This window comes from Ooceraea biroi, chromosome 8 (genome assembly GCF_003672135.1).
Source record: "Ooceraea biroi isolate clonal line C1 chromosome 8, Obir_v5.4, whole genome shotgun sequence".
In the NCBI taxonomy this organism is placed as follows: domain Eukaryota; kingdom Metazoa; phylum Arthropoda; class Insecta; order Hymenoptera; family Formicidae; genus Ooceraea; species Ooceraea biroi.
This window is the reverse complement of record NC_039513.1, coordinates 7715741-7740190: the sequence shown is the minus strand read 5'-3', so window position 1 is coordinate 7740190 and position 24450 is coordinate 7715741. Positions and strand designations below refer to the sequence as shown.

Sequence of the window (24450 nt, the reverse complement as noted above, 5' to 3'; positions counted from 1 at the left end):
ACATGTCGATACCATTTTCTTTTCGTGTTTTGGAATCGTTTACTCAAAATCGAATTTTCATGTATACGATAGTCTATCGTGCGCTATCGACTTAAAGAATGAGGATCATTTTTCTGAGATACGTGATAATCGAATTCTGTAAAGTAAGATTACCGACGAAAATGGGTACAATCGTTGAATGTAAACTCTACCATCCTACTGGCGACCGATTCGGTCGATAGCGAGATGGGTTCCATTTAAATTTAGTGGCCAGTTTATTTCGCATAAAAGGGGAAACGGGAATCATTTATATGGAGTGAGAGTATCGCGCCCCGTTGTTCGAGGGGATACCTCAAAGTTTGGAAATCGAAGTCGAAACGTTAGGGTAAAAGTCTTAAACTATTCTCGAAGAAAACATTACCGGATTGCAAAGAAACGTACGGCTTTCCTACAAGAAATGTACGATCGTAAATTGCAAAAGTTGGATTTAAAATGCTCCAGAAACGAGCGATCATGCCGCATACGTCATTATTTTAGAATCTAGTTGCACTTCTTACTTCAGATAGATATTTTTTTTAATGAACGTAGAAGCGCGCTTAATAAAAATTTAACAAGTAGTTTTGTTACGAAAATTTATTCAACATAGAAACTTGAAGGATTCTGGCGAGTTGTAAAGCAACAGCATACGTTTTTACTTAGACTAACTTGAAACTTTAAAATTTGCTAGTCCGGAGTGTCAGGCAGAGATACTTGAACCATTCTCAAGGGAAATTTGGTGGACTCATCGAGAAAATCGTGAAATCTTGGAAGAAAATGGCCTCTCGACAGAGAGAGACCTCTGAAAATTCATCAAACTTTAAAATATTGCTCAATCAAGCAATACTTTATATTTACAGTTGAATGAGTGATTATGAAAAAATGTGATATAAGTATTTCATTGAAAATTATTTCATTACAAGTGATATCTTCGCAATCCAGTAATATAAAAAACAAGCAAAATACTAGGAAAATACAATGTTACATTTACTTAAATGTTACACTTTTTACATATTATTTGTCAATTTTATAAAGCAAAACTTTTTCCAAGTTTCATCGGTATGCAGTGAGAATTACGATGCTTTCCCCAGACGTCGTCAATGGAAAATTGCGAAAGTTCGTTAGATTCCAAGACACTTTCGGGCACTTTGCTGTACCGCCTAATGCTCGTACACCGGAATGGTTCGAACAGTTAGAAGGGACGATAAATTCCGAGGATTTCGTTGAGCTCGCATTCGGAGATGCTCGAAGACTCGAATGGTGGTAGCAAGAACGGGCCTATTATCAATTGTCTGCGATAAGGAAAGACCAGTCGGTGGGAAAGCCCATTTAGGATGGATATATCCTGTGGATGAGAGAAATCCTTTGTGTAGTTCAGAACTTCGCTCCCCCTCCTCCCCCCGAGAGATCTTAAGCTGCACGCTCGAAATTCGACGACAGAACCCGTCAACGATGCTATCGACACCTCGTGATGTCATTGACATTCGTTAAACACGATTTCATTATGAAATGTTTCTCTCTCTCTCTCCTCTCTTTGTTAGAAAAAATTGGAATAATATATTCCATGATTCAAGTTAAATTGTTGTATCTAGCACGATAAATGTCAAGATGTGATTTTAAAGAAGTACATTTCAGACATGGAAAAATAGAATTCATCATATTTAGGAGATATTAAAGCAAATACACTGTTTATTTTACATAATCATTTCGTATTTAATTCCGTTTATATTTTATGACGTTTATATTTATGACAGTTATATGTACATATACGTACGTATATTTTACAATCGTGACAATTGTTCGATGCGAACGGTATTGACCTCGTCGTACTGTAGGAGCGATTTTCCTGAGCCTCCGCGGCGCATGACATTTTATAAATACTTGCTCTTAATACGTCGAATACCGCGCAGTAGGGATTAGCAAGCGCGACGACGACGACGATGATCACGAAGCCCGCTTCGTTGGCGTTCACAGCGATGATCCACGTCCGTTCCTAGAACGGTATGCTCGTTTAGACTCGCGCGTGACTTTATAATACCGCATTGTCTCCTAGTACAATGAATATTGTTCTCATAAAATCTCTAAGCTAATACCAACTGCATTGCTCGATGCCAGCCGGCCATTTAAGAAATTTTGCAACGATGTGACCCTGATTAGCGGAGAATGCAACAGAAACGCGGACGATTGTCCCACGCAGCTCGTTGAAACATGGCGCACTTTGCAAGTGAGAGAAAATTCTATTCCGCTTTCATAAACTTCCGAATTAATTAACGATCGCAGGAGACGGGGATTGATATCAACACCTGAGCTTGCGTTGCAAGCCGAGCGACAGCCGCGTTAGCGCGTATCGCAATATTACGGCTACCGCTATTTGTCCCGTGTCGACCTCCGCGCAAAACTACAATTGCCGCCGTGTGTATGTACGCGCGCCTGTGCGCTTCCCAAACAACATTTAACGTCCACGGGCGGATGCGCTTTGCGCGCAATAAAAATATCGAGCACATGCAATTGTTGTTCGCCTACGTCCCAAAGCGTCTCTATGGAAGCTCCAAATAAACGCGCCAGGTCACACGCGAGCCTGTGACCTCCGTTCCGCGAAAAACAAAAAATTATCCGACAGAATTGCAATTAGGCAAACGTTATCGCAAAACGGGACGCAGGAATTTTCCGTGCGTTTTCCGGACCAAGAAGCTGCGCCCGATTATCTCGTTTACGTTCTAAGCGCGCCGATTAATAAACATATTGCATTATTGATTCGCACCGTTAATTGTCAAGCACGTGTGTGCTCTAGCTTGATATATGTTTTCAAGCTGTTCGTTACTTGACGCATATCGGGTAGCCTGTTGTCACTGCGGAGTCTGCGGCAGCTGTAATCTGAGTTTGCTTTAGATTAATTATACTTTGTCGCGCGCGATAGTGGTAGATGGACTTTTCACTTTAACGTTGTAATTCCCGGATCGACGATTGAATATCGTAAGACATTCAATTCGCACGTTTGCAGTAACGACGATGTATGCGAGAATGAATAAATAGCAATTATCCCAGAAGCAATATTTGACTAAATTTCGATACGAACTGACCGCTGGCTCGGAAAAGTGCGTTCGCTGTTACGCTCTTGGTCGCACTTAACGAACGGTAATTTCGATCATAATGGATCTCGCATTCGCAAACGCTCGCGCTCGTGCGAGCATACGGAAGGGGCCATAAACGTACGCGATACTTTGGACACGCTGAATAATGCCGATCGATAGTAACGGCCGCTATTTATCTGCTTTTAAACAATGCAAATTACAATTACGCCCCGGCTGTGAGGACAGCTTGCCGTGCGCGGCGCGCTGCGCCGAGGCCATTCGCGTTATTTACCGTAAAAGCAGGCGCACTGTTATTCCATTATCAAGCTTGGGCGTAATTATCCCGCTTATCGTGTCCTTCCGATAGCTGGCACCTGCCAGATAACGTGGCTCCGTGTAAGCGATAATATCCAGCATCTGACAGATTTCGTTTCGCGAGGGAAGAAGGAGCGCGCGCGAGTCCATCGCCGGGGCGATCGAACGATCGCATTGAGCGATAATGCGTCTCTCGCACGCTTACACTTCTGACATTTACACGCGTTTACCGTTGCCTGCCCGCGGCTCATAAAATTCAAATAAACCACGCCATTAAGCAGGAACTCGTCGCCGCCCGTGGTGCGAAGTCACCGCTATCGAAGCTTCTTCACCATTTTTTCCCCGTTCCGCTGCCGTCCTTCCATCCACCGGCCATGTCGCTCGACGCAACCCATTTTCCCGCCAATTTATATTCCGCTTAAGCGTCGAAAGAAGCATTTTCTTTAGCTCTCGTAAACAAGAGCGAGCGTTCCCCATAATCCGCGTCGAGGACATGGGTTTAAGGCCACGCCGACTAGCTCGGTCTCCATCCACGGCTCCGCTTTACGCCGTATTTAACGTTGCACGCGTTCAAGTCTGTGAACTTTCCTTATAAAGGGTGAGAAAAGTATTACGCCTCTCCTTTGCGCTCACGGAGATTCCCGTTCAAGGGAAACAATAACTGAGGAAATGAGTTGCGCGAATACTGACGACCGCGAATTCGTCTAGCTGTAACCAGCAATAACTCTCCTTAATTATTGCTTCGCGAACTACTGCGGTAGCTTGTTGGTGTTATTTGCCCGGGTTCACTGCTGGAAACCCCCGCGGCAATTTATCCAGCAAGGAACCGTCGAGATCGGACAAAGAGCGCGTATTCCTCGGCTTCTTTGCGCGTTTAACTGTACAAACGCCTCGTAGATTAAGTAAGCATATTACGTAATAGTTGTTAATTAACGCGCGATCAAGTGAGCGAATTTGACAGTGTTTGTAATGTATCATGAGCTTAGCGATTGCGATATCACTCAAACTTTTATGTTTGTCTACTGTACATCATCAGACGCGCGTTGGGTGTTTGCATAGTTAACGTAACGTAACGTAAAGTTAGTCTATGATAATAAGTTGAAGGCCGATGAATAAGTAAGGAAATTCTGTTATCAAGAAAAATGCTAAATAATCATGAATAAAATCGTATTTATTTTTCAGTTATTAAACATTAATAATTTAATCATCAGCTTTTTGTAATTATTTAATTTATTTATCATTATAAACGTTATTGATGCGCACATTTGTATTGATTAAATATAAATTAATTTCATTAAACGAGAATCATTAATTTTCCTAACAATGATGAGAGGGTAACATTGCTTTATTATATATTATCTAAAAGGTTCATTTTAAATTTATCGTACACAGTAATCAGAAATTGCGGCAGTAGATCCTCTAATTCTATAAATATTTCTTTACACTAACAAGAGAGTAGGCAAGAGAATAGATATCTCGGTATAAATTTTAATATCGTCGGTCTTTTTATGCCACAAAGTTTTTTGACGTGTAACATATATTTATAAGAACTCCATAAGCATGTTTGTATAAAAAAATACCATTATAATTTTATAAAAACTTTTTTCATCAGGACGTTTTTTTCATCCCACGTAGGATATCGCATTTTGCGAGCGGTGGCTACGCTTCAAGACTCACCCAGTATATTGCAGCGATATATCATCTCAAAGTACAAAGTGCAATACCGTAAAGTTCGCGTGTCCGCTATATAATTTTAAAATAATCGCGAAACAGTTCGCACGTCGTGAACGCCATTTAAAACGTGCGGTTTCACATAAAGCGCGCGGGCGGACTACGGCCGTGCCGAGACGGAGGGAAACCGCCACTATGTCTCGAAGTAACTTTGGAACTGCGCCACAATTATAAAATGGGACTCGAAACTGCAGTCGAGACAAAGGTGCCGGGGCTCGTTGCGAGAGAAAAACGCACTCGGTGACCGCGAAATTAATATCCCCGCTTAACGTACGACATTTATGCGCGTCTGGGCCGTCTCGACGGCCGGAGCGATACGAATTGCCGCGACGCGAGCGAATGCACGCGTTTTTCATCCACCGTTGCATCGCACCATGTATCCGTCCGTCCCTTTTTTCGGCCGTTCGTGTTGCTCGTTTTGTTTCTTTGCACCGAACGGTGCATGCGGCCGTTTTTTCCCCCCAGAATTTTCGAGAGGGGCAGTCTCATTGCACAGCATGGTGCGCCGTGTATTTCTTTTTGCGGCTCAAATTGAAGCGGCGACGCGGCATGCGTAAGGAAAATTGCGATCCTTTTCCCCTGATGCAGGGGAGAAATTACATGCCGGCCTTGTTCCGCGAACGAGCGTGCCTATTGATTACTGTAGAAGGAAATACCACAGCTTTTATTCTTATCAGGATTTCAAATTGTAAGCTTGCTCGGATGTTTGCTCGCGTTACTCGTCGCGCAAAGTCGCTTTCTATCGCGATCTAATTAAAGAAATAAAATGTTTTTACCGTATTGATTATAGCTAGATGTACAACATTCAAGTCTCGAGATGAATTAGTTTACTGCTGATTTTTGGATACCTATTTCTTATTTTGCGTGTACCGATGTAAAAAACAGCAAATATTCATACACAAGAGTTCTCGTCGCATCTTAAGAACGGCTTCCGTAAAGAATATGAAAAATGTGTCGCGAAACGTTCTTTCAGGCGAGCCGTGCACGCAAAACTAGCCATCCAGTTACACTTGGTTTAATTAAATGAGAGTGGATAAGATAAAAGATGCATTCGTGACGCGTCGCGTGCTGTCCGTTTGTAATTTAAAATTTAATAACGCTAAAAGAACTTGAGTTTTTTATTCATTTCACTGGTAGCCAACGTCTCGTAAGAGCGGGTGGATAGTTCCTTTTCGATGACCAAAACCCGGTTGTAACGGTAATCCGATTATAGAGACACTATATATAGCGACGTTCTCTGTTGTTTTTTACAGTTTAAACCCGTAATTCTGATCCGATCGTAGAGAATTAACACGACGATTAAACGACATACAACATACTTAGGAAAAAAAATAAGGAGAAAAATAACAATTGCTTTTTTTTCTCGCTTTCGGATGTACGCGTATGTGCAGAGCCAGGCGCAAAAGCTTCCGTTGGAGACACAAAAATGGAAAGATAGAAATGAAATGAATATTTTTGTTTCGCGTTACCGCGTCTCGAAAGCGGACGACCACGACAAATTTAAGAGAGCACTTTCATTTCTGAAAATACCGCGAATTCTCGTTCTGGCTTCATTTCCAAGAGTAACACAGAGACCGGCCGTATACTAGATAGACAAAATTTTAAATTTTCAGCCTTTTGTCCGGACAAGCATGGCTGGAGACGAAGTTGCGAGTATTTCTAGCGACGTAGGTTGATAAACATTGAAGTTGCGAAACATTCTCCGCTGCAAGTTGCGTTGAGTGTTCCGTTTTCTGTGGCGTTATCGTTCCAAAGCTAATTAAATTCGAGACCGCAATATACAAAAACAAATATTAATGCAAACTTTGAAACCGCGAGCTTTATTAGGCTACTTTTGTGAACATTATGTAGCAAGTTGTTTTTCTAACAAGAGAAGCAATAAGTAAAATATTGCAATAAACGCGCACAATTCTGGCGGTGACGAGTTATGCGTACTGCACATTCGGGCTCCGCGATTCGAACTCTGGTCCGTCGACTTTAAAGTCGCAGCCGCTTCCATAGCTAAAAGGAGACATTTTCCGTTGCTCGATGAATGCCGAAAATCCGAATGCAATCCGCTTAGAGAAATAAAACGTAGCATCCGCGTATCGATTACGTTGGCTCCTTTCCGCCCGAGGTGCAGAGAACTCAGACATCACGACGGTACCTTTTTCGTTCAAAGCGAGAAACTGGGTCAAGCGAAAGTGTCTGCTTTTATTCCCCGGTAACGGGGAAATATATATGAAGATGAAATAGCGGACCTTTGTTGGGCGATGGGCGTTGACAAAGCGCGAATAAAAGATCCCTATGTCCCGAGTCTTCAGCTATATTTTCCCTCGTAAGTTTCGGGAAACAAGACACGGCGCATGCTGACATACAGCGAGATAACGTTTCTGCTTGTTCCAGTTGATAAGAGAGATCTTTCAAGATTCAATCGTCTCCACGTTCAAACGGGTTGAATCGACATCGGACCGATGGGGTGGAGACGAAGGGATGGCAGATTGATCGGAAAATGCTATCTTGCCGTTGTCATCGATACTCCGCCGCGAAATGTCTCTTCTCGCTGTCGTTTTGTGATGGACGTTTATGGAGATTTTACACGTAATACCTCAATAGCTCAAACGTCAATCTGCTCTCGTTATCATGAATATTCGTCACGTTATTCTCGTTTTGTACGTCATCGTTTTCAGCCTCCTTAATTACCGTGTTTATTTCTACTTAGTTATTTAATTTTTTACATAATGTTCCTATTAGGTACTTCATACACCCGCCTGCACTATCATCGTATAATCAATGCGTTCTTACTTAATTATAATCCTAATGCTGTTTATAAAAGTCTGATGTCTTGGAAAACATAATAAGCATTTCGCCCGCGGCTATCTTATTAACCTCTCCTAGAACGAAAAATCGATAAAAGTTAAAAGCAAGTCACCCTCAGACTGATAACGGAGTATCGATTCACCGCTTGTCAGTAACTTCCGTCCTGAGAAATTCTCTTTCCTTTAGAACGGCCACTTCCTGATAGAAAGAGATCGAGTTCCCCGCTTTCTTTGTAATTCTATTGTGGAGCAGTCGTCGAGTATCGGATATTGTACATACCTGTGCATCGTGCGCGGCGATTGCAACGGAATGGCGTATCGATTGAAAATTTTTTGTCTCGAAGATAACGAAGTAAGGATAATTCTACGACCTCTCGGTGTCACCCATCGGTCTCCCTCCGCTTTATTTTCACCGCGAGTGTTGTCCCTCGTGTAACGGGTAAGTAACGAGACTTTGCGTCACTTTCACGTTACTCTAATCTCGTTGCATCATACATCGTCTGACATGTCTTGCACATAATTGCGCAACGTGTGTAACACGATATTTCAAATTTATTTAAAGAAATACCACCTACGTGCTACCTTCTCAGATATTTATCGCCAGCTCAATATACCTGCCGTATTACGAATCGCGCGCGTTGCTTGCAAACAGTTGGCTGTGTCTTCAATACGAATGAATGAAATGATGGTCTAACAATTTGAGAAGGAGAGAACAGGAAACGCATCTGAGATAAATATGAATGCTACGTAAGAGGATCGGAACTGTCGAAGGCAGAAGTATCGCGCAGGCAGCGCTTTGAGGAAGGATCGGCGCGGAGCTATTATATGCGACGTAGACGAGCGAGATGAAGATACGGGCCTCATCATCCGGGGCAAGCGTTTGCACCCTCTGCCAAGCTTCTTCCGCCGCTAGACCGAGGAAGACAAGACACAGCTACATTATGCACTCAAGGTCTTCTTTACGTAGACCGCTTTATTAATTATATAAAATAGGATTACTTAGCTACGGTTTATAAGAATCGTTGGCTTTATTGCGCGCTGCAGCTATAAAAAAGGGGAATGAGGGAAAGTCGACTCCTCATTCGTCTTTCAACTCTAATAGCTCAGAATCAACGAGATCGTTGTTGGCGTTGCGAGATGTGCAAACTCGAAATGTTTTGTCTTTCGTCAACAGTTAATTTTCAAATTAAATTAATGCATTGTTTATTTATAGTTTATTTGAAAACCATATAATAGAATTGAAATTGAGCTATTGAAAAGAATAAAAGGAGAATCTCGGCATTGTCAATATGTCAAAGGCGGTGCATGTACTAAGAAAGTTATAAGCAAGATAAAGGTGAAGTACTCTTGAGTTCAACCTGTTACCGAAGCAGGATGGGTGTACGAAGCTTGTTTACAAGTATATCTCGGGCTCTGCTGGGTACTGCGGTAACCGTGTGCTTGTTTGCCTTTTTATCTGACAATGCTCTTTGCTCGGTGAACGACAGTAGTTATCTCTCTTTTAAAAAAAAAATAAAATAAAAGAATTGAAGAGGCACTTGTTCGTCTGTTCTTTTTCCGTAGCTATCGTTCTGTTACAAGATCCGTGAATCCCACAATCGCATCAAAAAACATTCCGTATTTCGCGATTACGCGTATTATCTTTTTAAGGACGTTGGGGATTCTCAATGGCTTTGCGGCAAATGGAAGTGTCGCTCGTCGTGTACTTTGCATAAATACTATAGAAATCACTCACGCGGAATCGCTCACGTGAAGCATTTAAACATCGCACTTGCTACTATCATGAGGTCCAGTAAAGCAGTTTAAGCCTTGTAAAAAATGTTCGCGCAAATCAGCGGTTGCGACGAATACCCCGCAGTTCTCATCGCAAGTTCCTCGCGACGAATCTTTAAGATTTTGCGACACGAATGCAGTCATAGCATGAAAGTCCGCGTCCTCTCCGTGTTTTCCCGGTTCGGTTTGCATATACTTTATTTGTATGTACCTTCGCGCACGTAACTCCACGTTCGCGGAAGATTTCACATACCCGTAAAGAAATCAAGAAGACGGTACACGCAAGGACGATACCAAAGAGAATTACCTCGCGACGGAATCGGTTCGAAGATGCCGATGTAAAATGCTATACCCAATTTCCTCGGTGTACCGCAGTAAAAACGAATGCAAGCTATCGATCCCTCTTACACTCGAATGTCAATACATAGAATACAAGAAGCAATCTCTCTTCGTGCTCCTTCATTCATAAATTTAAGTCTCTTAAAGTGGCAAGCTTTAGTCTGTAAGTTCTTTATTCACAAGTTAAATCATGAATCTACTTGGCCACGCAATAGTTTCTTCAAATATTACACATGAAACAATTATATAATTTATCATCGATTAAAGGTCTAGCGATTAATTTATAAATCTATCTAATAAAATAATGCCAATTATCTTTATATTAAACAATACCATAACGCAGAACAGTCGCACAATCAAAGAAAAGATCAAAAAGATTACTCAAATCTCAGCAATTTAAGTTTCTTAACTCCCTAACGACACTGAGGAACGTAACAACATCGTCGACTACACTTATTTTTTTATTTATTTTCATCTACGTCTTCTTACCTGCGAATGACCGGGGATGTGATGCGAAATTTTATGCATCGGCACCGAGCTATGCCCGTCACCTCCGGCACGGGCTGGTCTATAAAATATTCAGATAAGATCTGTCGCTACTCGAAACGGCGTCCTCGAAAGCTCGATGTGTGCACGCGAGGAAAATAAAAGTGCGCTGTATAGAAATTGGAAATTGACGATGCAACCAATATATATATTCACAACACAAATTATATTATATTATGCATTCATCATTTTATTAAAAAGTTACATTTTATTATTAGATATATCAAAAACATTTCAGTAATTTTGCCAACAGCTGCTTTTATGGTTTTATAAATTATACATATATGATATACATATGTGTCATGATGAGAGAATATTCAATGAATACAGTCATACGTGGAATGCGAAAAGGAGTTAATCTGTTTTTACCGCACATCGCTACGTTAATTTTTCGCCAAGTAATAGCGTTTAAAATTCCGGCGTGCCCCATTATTAATGGAGCGCATACGTCCTCTGTATACGTGCACCTGCACACGTGATGTATTATGTAACTATTACGCGACTCTCAGCTGATCAGCTGATTAGAGAAAATAGGAGTAGCTTTTGTCGCGGGTACATGCTCGACGAGCATTGGTCGAGCGCTAGTCACGTGGTTTCTCGCCAGCTGACTACATTGCTAGAGCGTATGCTGATCGATGTACTATAATAATCAATATCTTTGAACAGAAAGATTGTAGCGAGATGAAACAAATTTTATTCGAAAGCTGAAACTCTAGCGCTTCTGATAAGCTCGTATCAATTTATCATGAATAATTAGTCTGCGAGATGTCATCGATTGATTATGAAAAGAAAATTAATTTCATCCCGAAAATCGATCGCTCGTACTTGAAACCAGAAGTCAGTCCATGTTCAAATAATGACATCTCACAATCAGTACAGAGAGATCATAACAATGTGAAATAAAATATACTGAAAATTCTATACTTTCTCGCTTCTCATCAAAACACACACACACAATATCTATTATTTTTCTTTTTAATTATAAAATAATATATGAAAATTTTGTATTTATGATACATTTGTACCATATCCTTATTTTATAGGTGTAATTCGCTCGTAAAACGTAGCTTCTGATTCAGTTACTGATCAATACGTTGTAAAAATTTTAATTCATTATTTTTATGCAAGTTTTGTTAATTAGGGAAAATGTTGTGTATACAATACAGACAGTAAATGTGATCGCGGTGCTCGTTACAATGAAATAATATAATACAAAATATTGCTCACAATTCCGTGTAATAAACAAGCGTACATTAATTATTTTATGATGCGGTAAAGAACATGACTTGCACAATAATGCATAACCCAAATAATAAAAAGAAAAAGAGAAAAGCATTAAAAAATGAAACGTGCAGCCCACCACGATGTTTCGAAAAAAAATATATGATTGCGATTCCAGGTCAACGTGAAGTATAACTTTGAGAGAGTTTTGACTCGCCACTAAACTCATTTAATTGGAGGTAGTATCCCCCAATGGAGCTGTTTCATAATTCAAACGTATGCATGGTATGCTTTTCCCGATAACGCAAAAATGTGGAATAAATCAGTGTCGAGAGATTACAGCGCGCATTAAACTCGTATGCATCGAGAAATCACGCCGTTAATTTCAACCACACATGACAGGTGTCTTATCTTTCCTTCAACGGATTAACGTTGCGTGATGGCGCAAACACGATGAATACTAACGAGACAACCCGTTATCGATTCAAGAGTCAAAAGAAACATAAATACAATGTGCAATAAAGTCCTCAATTTGTATAACAAATGCGTGCGGGTGATTAGAAATAACTGTGGCGAATTTCTGCAATACAGTACATTTCAATTCAGCGAATTTTCTCGGAAACAAAATTATTCAACGATAAAAGCGTAGAGAGCCATCGTCTTGGGAATGAGATGTCTTGCTCTTCTTGCGTCTAATACTCAGCTTTCCGTCGCAACAAGGCAGAACGTTCTTGCAATCTGCAACGTGACACTGCACCGTGAGGAACGAAGACTGACGTCATTAAGTGTGCCGTACACGTACAATTTTCGTGAAGAACATCCGTGCTCATTCCGTGTCATTCATGGATTCACGATCGAAAGGAAGCTTCACAGAGAATTGGAAATGAATTTCGAAGTAAATCGAAATTAATGTAATTTGATACCGTCAAGGTAACACGAATGCGGCTCGAAGATAAGTGCGGAATCACAGACGTTGTGTCTGTAGTCTCCAAATACATCCGATTGCGTTCCTCTCAGTTCTTTATCTCAGGTTTTATGAAAATTCGAACGAACGTGGGCTTTTTTATCTTTATTCCTGTTTCTCCGGATAAACCATCGTTTTCTGGCAAGCCGCAACGTGACGCCAGATAGCAAGACGATATCAAGCGTCCGGCACACGTACGATTCCCCCGCGAGAGATAGGTTGCCGTACATATATGAGCGTGCGTGTGTGTATGTGCGAATTCGACTACACATTCTTATCCCAGAGCACACCGACGTTAAACTTCGAATAGTCCGGAGACCCCGAGGAGAGAAGAAGGAAGACGAGAACGCGGAGGGAAAAGCGTACTTAAGGGCTGAACGAAATTAATCAAAGGCTCTAATTTACGGCGGAAAAGGAGGTAACGCCGCTTTTTCGCGAGGAAGCCAAAGCTCTATCATCTCTGTCAGATTTATCATTATCGCGAGAACTGATATCGCGAAAACTATCGGTACTAGCCGCGATAAAACGCGTGAATTGAATATCGGTTGAAATACGCATCACCCTTTTTCTCGTCCTCCGAACCTTTCGCGTGCCTTTTCGTATTAAAGTTCGAAAGGAGAGGAATAATACGTTCCGCGATCCGAAATCCGATAAATTCGAGGAATGATTGCTATCACATTCCGTCGAGATTTTTATTTATTGCAAATGTGACACCGACGTGTGTATACATCTTACGTGCCTCGAAATCAATTCATTAATGCCACACATGCACAGTTGGAATTGCTTCGTGTCTCATCTAACGCTTGTGTTTCACATTCGAGTTGCTCTCGGTACGGTGATAAAAATCGCGTTTCTTCGGAGAATCGAATTTGATTTAAGCCGCTTTATTTCATGTGAAATATAGCTGCATTTAATTAAATTAAAAATACATTTCGTTTGATATCCCTCGTGATTTCTAACGTCGGGGGGGATAGTGTCTTTACCGTTTCGACGCTGCATAGTACTACTGTGAAATTGAGGCTGCGGAAGAAGCTACGTTTAAATATTTACGATAACCGCGGTCTCCATTATTGCAGAATTAGCCGCATTCATAAATTACGTCACTCCGTTTCATCTTGCATATACAAGACATCATACTCGTGCTGTCTCGATAGCATGACGGTATACTCGAGAGGTCGACAGATCATTATTCCGTAATCTAATTATGCTCCTCAAATAAAGTCCAATAGACCTCCATTTATCAAGATAATTGATCGAGCACAATGCAAACGTATTGGACCTTCTCTCGACTACCAGTCATTACTTACAATAGAACTTTGCGTGGGGATGGGCGTGTTAACGATTAATTCGTTCTAGAATTCGACATTTCTCCCCGTGGAATCTCTTCACCGGCAGAGAGATGGCGACCCTTCCTCACCACCCTCTGTTTTTTTGACTTCCCGGAAACTGCCGCTTTTTCCTCTCGCCTTTGTTTCAAACATAAAAGAACGATTCCCGGGCATTCTGAATTGCGCGAGCCAGCGATGTAATTGCCCGTACATACCCCGTAGAAATCGCAGATTTTAAAAACGCCACGAGCTTTGAACCCTTTGTACGCGCGAGCGGTGATAATCCCTTCTCTCACTCTCGCCGCTTTTAACAAAATCGGCTAGTACTGAATTTCTCTATCGATGTCGATGTCGTTATCGCGCCAACCCCTGTACTCGAGATATCGTTTATAATCCCATACACGTATATGTAGGTTGGAATTGCTATTACATAAATATCCCGTATACACGGTTGCGCTATTCACTTTTATCTCGAAGCATCGCGCAACCATTCTGCAGGAACTAACGAGGTGCCTGCACAAACGAAGAAAAAGAATTAAGATTAACTTTGGTCCGATGCATCGCGCCGTGATGCATTTTTGTTAATCGTAAGCGAATAACGATTCCCGGTTATAAAGTGAATCACTCTACCATGGCAGAGCCTTTAAAAGGAGTGTGGGACGCGCGACTAGTTAATCAATACGTAACGGGTTCCGTAGGTATATTTGCACGCTCTAAGGACGCGCTGGCGATCATTAATTTTATTTTATCTCGATTCCGATTTGCACGAAAAACAGGCTTTTTAATAGAGTTCGCTCCGCATATATAAATAGGCTTTTCGAAAATCGCGATTCGAAACAGCGAAAGAAACTTGAGATAACATCAAATGAGATGATTTTTCGGGGGGCGAGAGAGAAAACTTTTCATTAGGAAATTATTAATTAATAATAAAATGAAAACGTGACACGATATTTTACGATTTATCTTTCGCTGCATTACTGTATTACTGTATTGTACTGTAATACTGTATTATTATATATGGTATTTGGCTTATATATATAGATAGGAATATTTTTTCTTCGATATTCTTTATTTAAACTAGAAAGGATTCAAAATCATCCTTTATCTCTGCAGAAAAATACGCTTTTCAGTTAGGTGCAAAATTTGTCCCAGCAATCTTTACGATGCAGGTTGAACGATCCACTAACAAACCAGAGAGAACTGGGGAACAAAGCGACCCTTACATGTGACAAGATATAAAACGGGATGGCTGGAACGAGCGCGTACCGCAACGTCGACGACGTCGTAACGTTGATCCTCATTTTCTTTTTGTTTCAGGAATGTTCGAGATGGACGGTCTATTGGTACCCGGTACGGTATGTGACCACAAGTTTGTCAGCTCGCAGTCGACGCCGCAGTATGGACGATTCTACTCGCCCCGCTATCCATCCTCCTATCCAAAGAACATCCGGTGCTCTTACCTCTTCCGGGCAAGGTAACTAATCTGACCTACTCCTGCGTCCGCTCGCACTGTTCCGGAGTGCCTAATCCATATATAATGCATCTCTGTGGCTAATCTCCGCCGTCGCCATATATCTACCGTCTCGGCGCCTTTAATGACGACGGTCCGTAATCCCGCTCACAGTTAATTAACACCCAATCCACAACGTATCAGAGGACGTTTGATACCGTCTCGGACGCTCCGTTCGTTCGCGCGGCGAACAGGAAAGGACATTTCATTTCGCGCCGGCCGGCGAAAGTCGAGAGTACCCATTCTGAGTATCAGTTGACGCGGAATTTTCGTAGCACCGCGCTTCTCCCGTCATCAGAAATTTTCCGGCTTCCTGCCCAGCTCAACTTTCGTCATTCCTCATCTCGGTCTCCTTGTGACGCGACCGCCGAAAGTTTACGTCCGACATATTCTGTTGCAAGCCCTTTCGCAGTACAGCAGCATAAAAGCTGCGCCCGGCTACGCGGGAAAAAGCAACGAGTTCTTGGTGAGAATTGTTGCAGGAAGAACGTTACTACTTAGCGATCTCGAAGAATAGTCTTGAAAGTCATTTGCTAAATCTTGTCACGATTTGTGTGTAAAAATGCGTTGGATTTCCTTGGGATGAGCCAAGGAAATGTTAAGAAGCGGTAATGTCGATCTGCTTGCAAATATGCCTTGAGAAACAAAGTATTACATAATAATATCCCTTCCTGTATTCCAGTTTATCTAGCTTAACTATCTACCTAGATTTGCAGCACATTTACTCCACGCCAACATCGTAACTCACGTAACATGGCGTTATGCGGTTCGTCGGCTTCGTCGGTGTCTGATCCACGTGTGACGATCAAAGGAAATAGTTAAACGGAGTCTAGTTGAGTCGGAACGTCGGTCAATCGTGATGAATTTAATCACGTTACCGGGCCAACATGCGCGGATATGATTTCCGTAGTATTGTGGGCCGCTGCTTAATTGCAGTAATTGTATCAAAGTAGCGTACGCAGTCCTATATGTCTAACAGTTATGTCAACGCAACGCCGGCCGCTATAAAGCTGGCGGATACGTATGCATATATATACGCATATATACGCGCGTGCAGTCTATCCGCTAGGTATTCATGACACTCGCTCTATATTAACGTGCTACACTGTTCTCAACGGCTTGCCTTTGTCACCCAGCGATTGCTACGAGCGAGTCTCCCGTAACGGTCAACCGCATGCAAAGAAACAGGAAAGACGGCCGAGAGAAAGAGAGAGGAGCAAACATAATATAAAATTGAATAAATTTCAGGCGTTGCTTTTTCACGCATTAATTCTTTTTGTTGCATGGCGCTTTCATGAAGGTACTTTCTGTCGTTTAATCGTAAATCTTTTTCTGTAAAGAGATTCGGTCCTGGCACGCTGTTCAAAGTCGTTGCTGCCGCCGCCGTTTTAACAAATTCATACGCTGGGCGCGCTTATAACGAAATTAATTACAGCTCCCGCCTATCTTGTTTCATTAGTACCACGGGGAACAAGATAAACCGTCGTGTGGCGTACCATCGCGCTGCACCGCTCGCACGAAGAATGCGTGTAATAATATTTCCGCGTTCCATAAAAATGCAAGCTTTAATAACGCGTGTCGTGTGACGTCCAAAATAGCGGTACTTCACACAGCTGTAAGCGGCGTTATAATGCACAATAACGCATTTATCTTGGACACGTGCGAAATAACTCGGTTCATATTGTTTCAGATTGAAGGAGAGAATTCGTTTGGTCTTCGAGGAGATTTCTCTTCAAAAAGGAGACCTCAGGTGAGTATCGACTGTCTTGTAGTTTTTTGATAATATACGGGATAAGCAAACTAGCTGTTGCATTGCACAAAAACCAACGATAAACGGTAACGACATAAATCATCGCAATCAGCAACCAATCGCATATATCAGCTGACGCATCTTCGACGTGTGCAGTTTCAAAACTTCGTTCCGTCATAAATGATTTACAAATTTTTCTCGGCGCGGTGCACTTGGAAGTTGATAAATTTGCGAGAGCAACGTTCGGCGCATCCGTGGGAAAAAGTTCGCCGTGCGTTCTTCGCATATTCAGATAGAAATTCAGTTCCGCAAGTTTCGAAAAGGAAAAACCAAGAGAGGAAGAAGGATCTTGCGAGAGGATCACAGTCGAATTCACCAAGTATGGTCGTGGATTGCCTCGTCTACGTAAAAGATGTGCCATTAGGTCTCGTTGGTCACTGGGATAGCATTAGCACGCCTGTCGATCTAAAACTTTAAAACTGTCGAGCATGTAACGTGTCGAAAACGCCGCTTGACCAAAACCCTGAGAAAATGCTGGGACAGACGTAAATAGAACGCGAGACATGGACGAGAACACGTTCGAACGGCCCTCCATTTACACACACGTACACGTATAAATAGAACTCACTTACTGCCGACACTCAAACACTGATTTCATTTTTATTTAATGATTTCAAAGTGCTGCAGGAATCTGCTTATCATTGCATTTTAGCGTAGCGGTGCATCAATGTTACTTCGCGTGACTACGAAACGAGACAATCCAGAATTTCATTATGCATGTCCGATCACATGCTATCTTTCTCCATTCACGTATTTCGGACATTTTAGATCCCTCAACTCCCATTGCACTTTCGATCCAATAACCCTGTAACTCGAGCGAGGCACGAAATGGAAGCCGCAAGACTGTTAAAAACTTTAAGACGCTTTTGTGCATGAGCATACATCCACACACGTGCACACACAGCACACACGCGCGCGCGCGTTTTACCAAGAGCGCAACACTCGTTCGCGTAACTTTGAAAAAAAAAGATCAAACTTGGAATTACGAGGATATTCAACCATTACTACTACAGATGGACGCGTTTTTATAGCTTCGATAACAAATTTCATCGATCCCGCTAGTGTAATCGTAACTCTATCTCGTCGGCGTTGATTCGAACACGAAAATACGTTCTCGAATGCAATTTATTATATATAAAGTTTTCGAAAACAATGTTTTATGAATCATTCGAGTGAAGGGGAAAGGATGACCGACTTTTTATTTAAAAATATAATCCACGTAACATTCTTTCTCTCTCTAAAGCTTTTCGCAAGACTAAGGAAAGAACATGATAAATAAAATGAGCGTACGATATTTAGGATTATAACTAAAAATTTAATCGGTTTTTGTCTCACGTGGACAAGCAGTTGCCAGAGCCGATTATAAGGCTGAAACTCGAGGAAAGAGAGTGCTGGCGAGGTAGAAGCAAACGCCTTCCAATCAATTATTTATCCATAGCAGCGCGAAAACCTGCATGGTCGCCATCCCTGTTCCGCTCTTAACAATTTAATCAGGAGGCACTTTTCTCACGCTCTCGCGTGTATCACCTTTCGTTTTCTTTACCTCTCTTAGAGAGCATGTGATAAATTTTAAAGACGTATCACACACAAATGCAGGTCGTTACTTTAATCGTGAATTACGACGCCTGTCGGTTATTAACGTTTAAGAGTTAACGAGACGCGGTAACGAGCATCAGAATCGCGAGGGCACGGACGAAACTTTTCTATTTAAAACTTTCCCTCCCGATACACCGCGCAACCTCGCGTATTTGCTACAGCCCGAACGGTGTACGTCAGCCGGGCCGACACGCCAGGCAATAGCGGCCAGATGGATTAAGCACGCAATGGAGATTTACGCGAGCGATAAAGTCATCCTCGGTCTTAATTTTCTACGTTTACGGCTCTTAAATCTAATTCCGTAATTGACGTCCGTAATTAACCGGCGAAAACATGCGTTGGCGCGAATGCTATCTGATCTAATCGTTCTCTCCTGTCCGCCTCTCCAACTCGCGGAGGATCGGAAGCTCCTTCTTCCGAATCACTCCAGATTAATTCCGAGTAAAATCTCCCGGCAATCGTAAAAGTTACTTCTCCGCTATCTGGGGATTTGATCGGCCAGACGACGACACGAATAGATAATCGGCGTCGATTGGCTCGGCCCGGCTAGGTAAAACGTTTGGGTAGCGGAATGGCGCGGCCGCGATAGAGATAGAGACTCTCGACAACTCGACGAAGGCGTGAAGCCAAACGAACCATTAAACTAATCAAACGAACTAGTTCCAATGTTTGTCGAAGAGCGGTAAAATGGCGATGAGCGTCGTGGCGTAGGCTCCTCGTCCTCGCCCTCGCGAAACGTTGATATACAGTCCTGCTGGAGCTGACTCGCACAGCCGACGTGAACAATCGCGCGAGGAACTCCAAGGAGAGTCAAGGATTCCATGTAGTCCAGTCTCGACTCCCTCTCATCCTTTGGGCCGATTTTCCTTGCCCAGTCCACTGTTTTCTCCGATCCCTTATTCCTCGAGGTATATCGTAAAACATAGATAACGCCAGCCAAATGTTCGTAAAAGAGGGTACCGAACGAGAATGGCATCGATAAGTGAGGGTCGCCCAGTGCGTCGTTACGCCTCATGGACATCGATTTCGCAAACTGAAAAGTACAGATTTCTACCGATAGGAATAAAAAGTAAAAGAGTCTTTTTTCCCCTCCTGATAAATTGTTTTTAACGCAGTCGTTCAAATATGTATGTCGATCGAGTAATTCCATTTTCTCATCGGCTGAAGATTTATTGTTTCCGGAGCCCATTATTATAGACATAATTATGAGCCATTTATGTTTGAAAAAGCTTCACGCGCGGATGAGAAACAGCCGTATTATTCAGTGGAGATATCTGCAGTAATCCGAAATATTAATAAAGCGATAATATCGAGCGGAGAGAAGAGTAACCCTGTTTGCGTAGCGATGTTTTCCGCGGCATTGGTCGACCAGCCGAACGAGCGGACGATCGATCGATCGGACGGAGTCCGCTGTAATTCGAAGACTGCTGTACATATTGAACCTCCTACGTTTTATGAGCGCTCCACGTGCGTGCCGAGAATAATCGCGATCGTTAGATATATCTCGTTGCGCCGCGAGAGGAGTGTTCGTGAGTCCAACGTCTTCCGCGATCGGTATTGCCGTGGAGTGCTTAGGGTGCTACGCGGGGAAACTCCGACGTTCCGTGTAGTACTTATGGCATGCAAATCACCGCTAGACACCGGGCACACCGTTCGCACTCGCCATGCCGGAAGAGACGCGGAATCTGATGTATTATCAGCCCACGAATGAGAGATAGCCTCCCCCTGCGCGCGACTCGAAATTTTACGATCGTCAATACGTCAAATGGCTAATGCTTCAGATATTACTGACATAAATCTGCCAGGTAATAATACCGAGAGCTCGACTACCGATCCTTTCAAGATAGCTATGCCTCAGAGAGACCTCCCTTGGTCTCCCGGATTTCCCTCGACTAGTGCCACATTGAGAACGCGACAAGTTCCTCTCCGCCAGACCTCGCATTCTCACTCACCGAAAAGTGAAATATTTTTTCGTGCGAGTTTCGTGTAGTCTGCTCGACGGATATCTCACGTCGAGATCTTTCGCGTTTCTTATTCGTACACCGATGAACCTCGCGCTCCAGCTACGTGCGAATAAACGCGGGATATTCGCGACGTCCTGCGATTCCTGCGCTGATCTTTGTCAAGAATTTAAGGCGACCCGTACGAGCGACAGTCGACGAGACTTTAACGCATGAATTTCACCCGCTCATCGTAATTAACTTGTCCGCAATACGATTTCTACCTGACAGTAATAGCGTGCTTTTACGGAGATCCTCTCTTTTTAAATCCCGCACTGTGTGTGCGCGCGCCAGTTACACCTGACCTCTAAATCCTTTGAACACGGCGCGGACCATGATTCTACTTAACCCACATAAAGTTCCTCTCCGCGCGAAGACTTAGAGCTGAGAATGGTGATGGCGAGGTCGACTTGGGGAAACGAGAGGTGCCCGGGGACTTGCAGTTGCAGCGTGCAGGAGTTAATCCTTGATAAATCCTCGAACTCCGTCCTAATTCAGTATTGAGCTCCCCTTAATTTCATTCTGTCAGTGACTTTTTAGCTTCGTACTCTGAAATCGGGACCAACTATCTTGCGATTGGAAACTACGTAAAAAAAAGTGGGAACAAGAACAGCGAGGCGCGTGTAATAATATAAGATTGTTAAGGTTACGAGATTTTAACTCTTGACCTCGTTGTTTCATGCAATCATACGAGCGCAAATTATATGTTCATTTTGGAATAACTCGAGGCGGATTTTAGAAGACATTTTTACAAATACAGCATTACTTCATAAGCGTATGAGGGATGACGATTGAGAAAATTGTATACACTCGGAGCTAGCTGGAATATAATGCAACAGCAAATGTAATTTTCGCAGCGGGCGCGACGAGATACGAATAATGAGCAATTTTCAAATCGCATTATGCTATTACGCAAGTCTCAGTATGAAAGCAACATGGCTGAAAATGGAAAGGAAATATCATCATAAAAGTAATCAGCTTTTGTGCGCGTCCGCGTCTTCAAATAAAATATTTTAAAAAAATTTAATGTCGTTTCTTATATAATCCACCAATCTTATAACTGACCTCAGCTCACCCTCGGATATATACGTGTTACACATTTCCCTAAGGATTAAGCAAACTAGTTTCAAACGCTTTGTAGGATATCACTGCGGGTTTTACAGATATATTTTTAAATATATTTTCAAACAGCCGTATATACCGCCACTTTAAAATTTTTTAACTATCCGCTTTATTTCGCGGTGGTTTTATTTTGTGACTATTAAATCGAATCTCATTTGAAGTTCACTCTATATTCTGTTTTGCGCGTTCTATCGGGAGATCCGGCTATAGAGCGCACATATAGCACAGTGATTCACGAGCAATTCAGTGCCAATGCGGCAAAGACCGGCCATTACCTCCACGAACGAAAATTTGTGACTCTCAAATATTAGTTCACGTTCAGCGACGGTACATAATTTATCCGCATTCAGATATGCGGACACTTACTTTTTCAAAGTATCCATTCACCGAATTCCACGTCCCGTGATAAAGACAATATCCGGTTATCGGGAATATAGATTCTCTCGTAAGTGGAGGTAATATTTCCAACGTTCCAGCATTACGTAAAAATTAATCGGGTATATTCATATCCTCTGTCGGTAGATCCAGCGGTATTCGTGTAGCGAGATAAATGGACCAAATATTAGCTCCACGCTGACGTATTTATATTCGAGATAGTGGGAGATTGTGGCGGATAAATGCTTTCGCCGTAACGTCAAATCAGGGGAGGATACCGCGGCGAATCCGCCCGAATATCATCGACATACGTGATTGTTTATTGTTCGCGTTCATGACACGGAAAATCAATCATTATATATATTGTTATAATTAGATTTTCATTTAAATAAATTTATTAAAATTTCACACATCGCCAATTATTTTCCCGCGAGCAGAAAATCGATAATGTAACAATAAATGTGACTCGAGGAACGAAATTTCATTTTACATTCGCACAACAGCTGGACGCTTTTTACAGAGCGTCCATTTAGAGATGGAATTTGATGAAATATGTCGTTGCTGCATGCTGTAATCGCGGTACGCGTAAATCTAACGAGAGTAAAAAGGAGATCGGCCGAGTTGAAAGCCGATACGGGAAATACGGTCGACAAATCTGCGATCGATGGCGTTAATTTATGTCGTGGCCGATGGCGCTTTCTCCAAGACTGGTGGTAAAAATCTGTAAGAGCTCGGAGGGGTAAGAGCTGAGAAATGCCTCCATATATCAACGTTAAGCCGCTCCGTCAGACGCACTCGGATATTATCGTGAATGGTGCTGATGGATACCGAAGAGACTCTTCCATCGAGCACTCGATACACTTGGGCACTATCCGAGTGCAGGCTTATAGCACGCACGTATTGCCCTTCGTTCGCTCATATAAAATAATAGTTGAGAAACTACCGATAATATAGAGTACCGATAATCTCTTCCTGCGGATGAATAACGGATGTGAATAATCCCTTACTGCGTATATGAGAAAGCTCTCGCAAAGTTTTTGGTGAGAACAGACGAAGATGAAACGATTCTTCCCGTTCAATATCGCCGCCAACGTGCCAGCACGCAGAATTTTCAAATTTCCAAAGGTAAACGGTATCCTAATGATATTCATGGAATAGCCAGTCACCGAGATACAATAGACACGGAACGCGAACAAAATCGACGAGGGCCACGCTGGAGCCAGGCGATGGCCCGAGGTAAATCTTATCGGACACTCAAAGAATCCCGTGTATACACTTCGGGCGCGCGATGCTACGCTAGATTAACTTTGATAGACGGATCTGCTTGCTCTCGTGCGCCGAGGTCGCTTACGCGCGCCACTAACTTGACGGATAAAGCTTTCGATTCGGTTCTTTTCGGGAGAGAGACTTGGTTCTGCTTCTGATTTCCTCGTAAATACAAACTAAATTTGTTCAGATCCGCTGGCAGATCGAATGGCAAAGGTAATCGCGCGTTCCTGCGACGAATGCGCAAGAATATCGCGCCGTCGACTGCGAATCAGTGAATTGGATGTCGTCTCGCGCGTGTAAGCCGGGTCGGAAGTCGCACGTGCTGGTTCACGGTCGAGAAGGCGGAACGGACAGACCGGAGGACCGGGGGTGGCTGTTTAATCTCCGGCTCTTCCGGCGATAATCTTTCTCTGCCAACGTAATTGCTTAACCCGTGCAAGTAATAAGGTTGTCCCGTCAGCCGTCATCGATCAAGCCTTTAAATCGATCGGGGCTCGATCTTTAAAGCGACGCGCGTCTCGCGAGCCAGAGGGAAGCGTCGGAGAAGGGCACAACGCCGCTGTACGGGTTCGATCGAGTGGAATGGTTCGCGCGCACATATAGAACGAATCGCGGTCGTCGGGATTCTCTCCTTCGCCCGTCGTCCATCGCGTGCCTCACGCCAACG

At 42.8% G+C, this 24450-nt stretch overlaps 1 protein-coding gene across 1 annotated transcript in view; it reads left to right on the top strand.

The window, feature by feature from the left end:
- The window catches only part of LOC105275774 (suppressor of lurcher protein 1), a 226943-nt gene that overhangs the window by 87563 nt on the left and 114930 nt on the right, over positions 1-24450 (top strand). Inside the window, exons 5-6 of the mRNA XM_026971836.1 lie at positions 15419-15575; positions 17302-17361. Of these exons, the coding sequence (XP_026827637.1) occupies positions 15419-15575; positions 17302-17361 (217 nt within the window). The remainder of the gene's footprint in view (positions 1-15418; positions 15576-17301; positions 17362-24450) is intronic.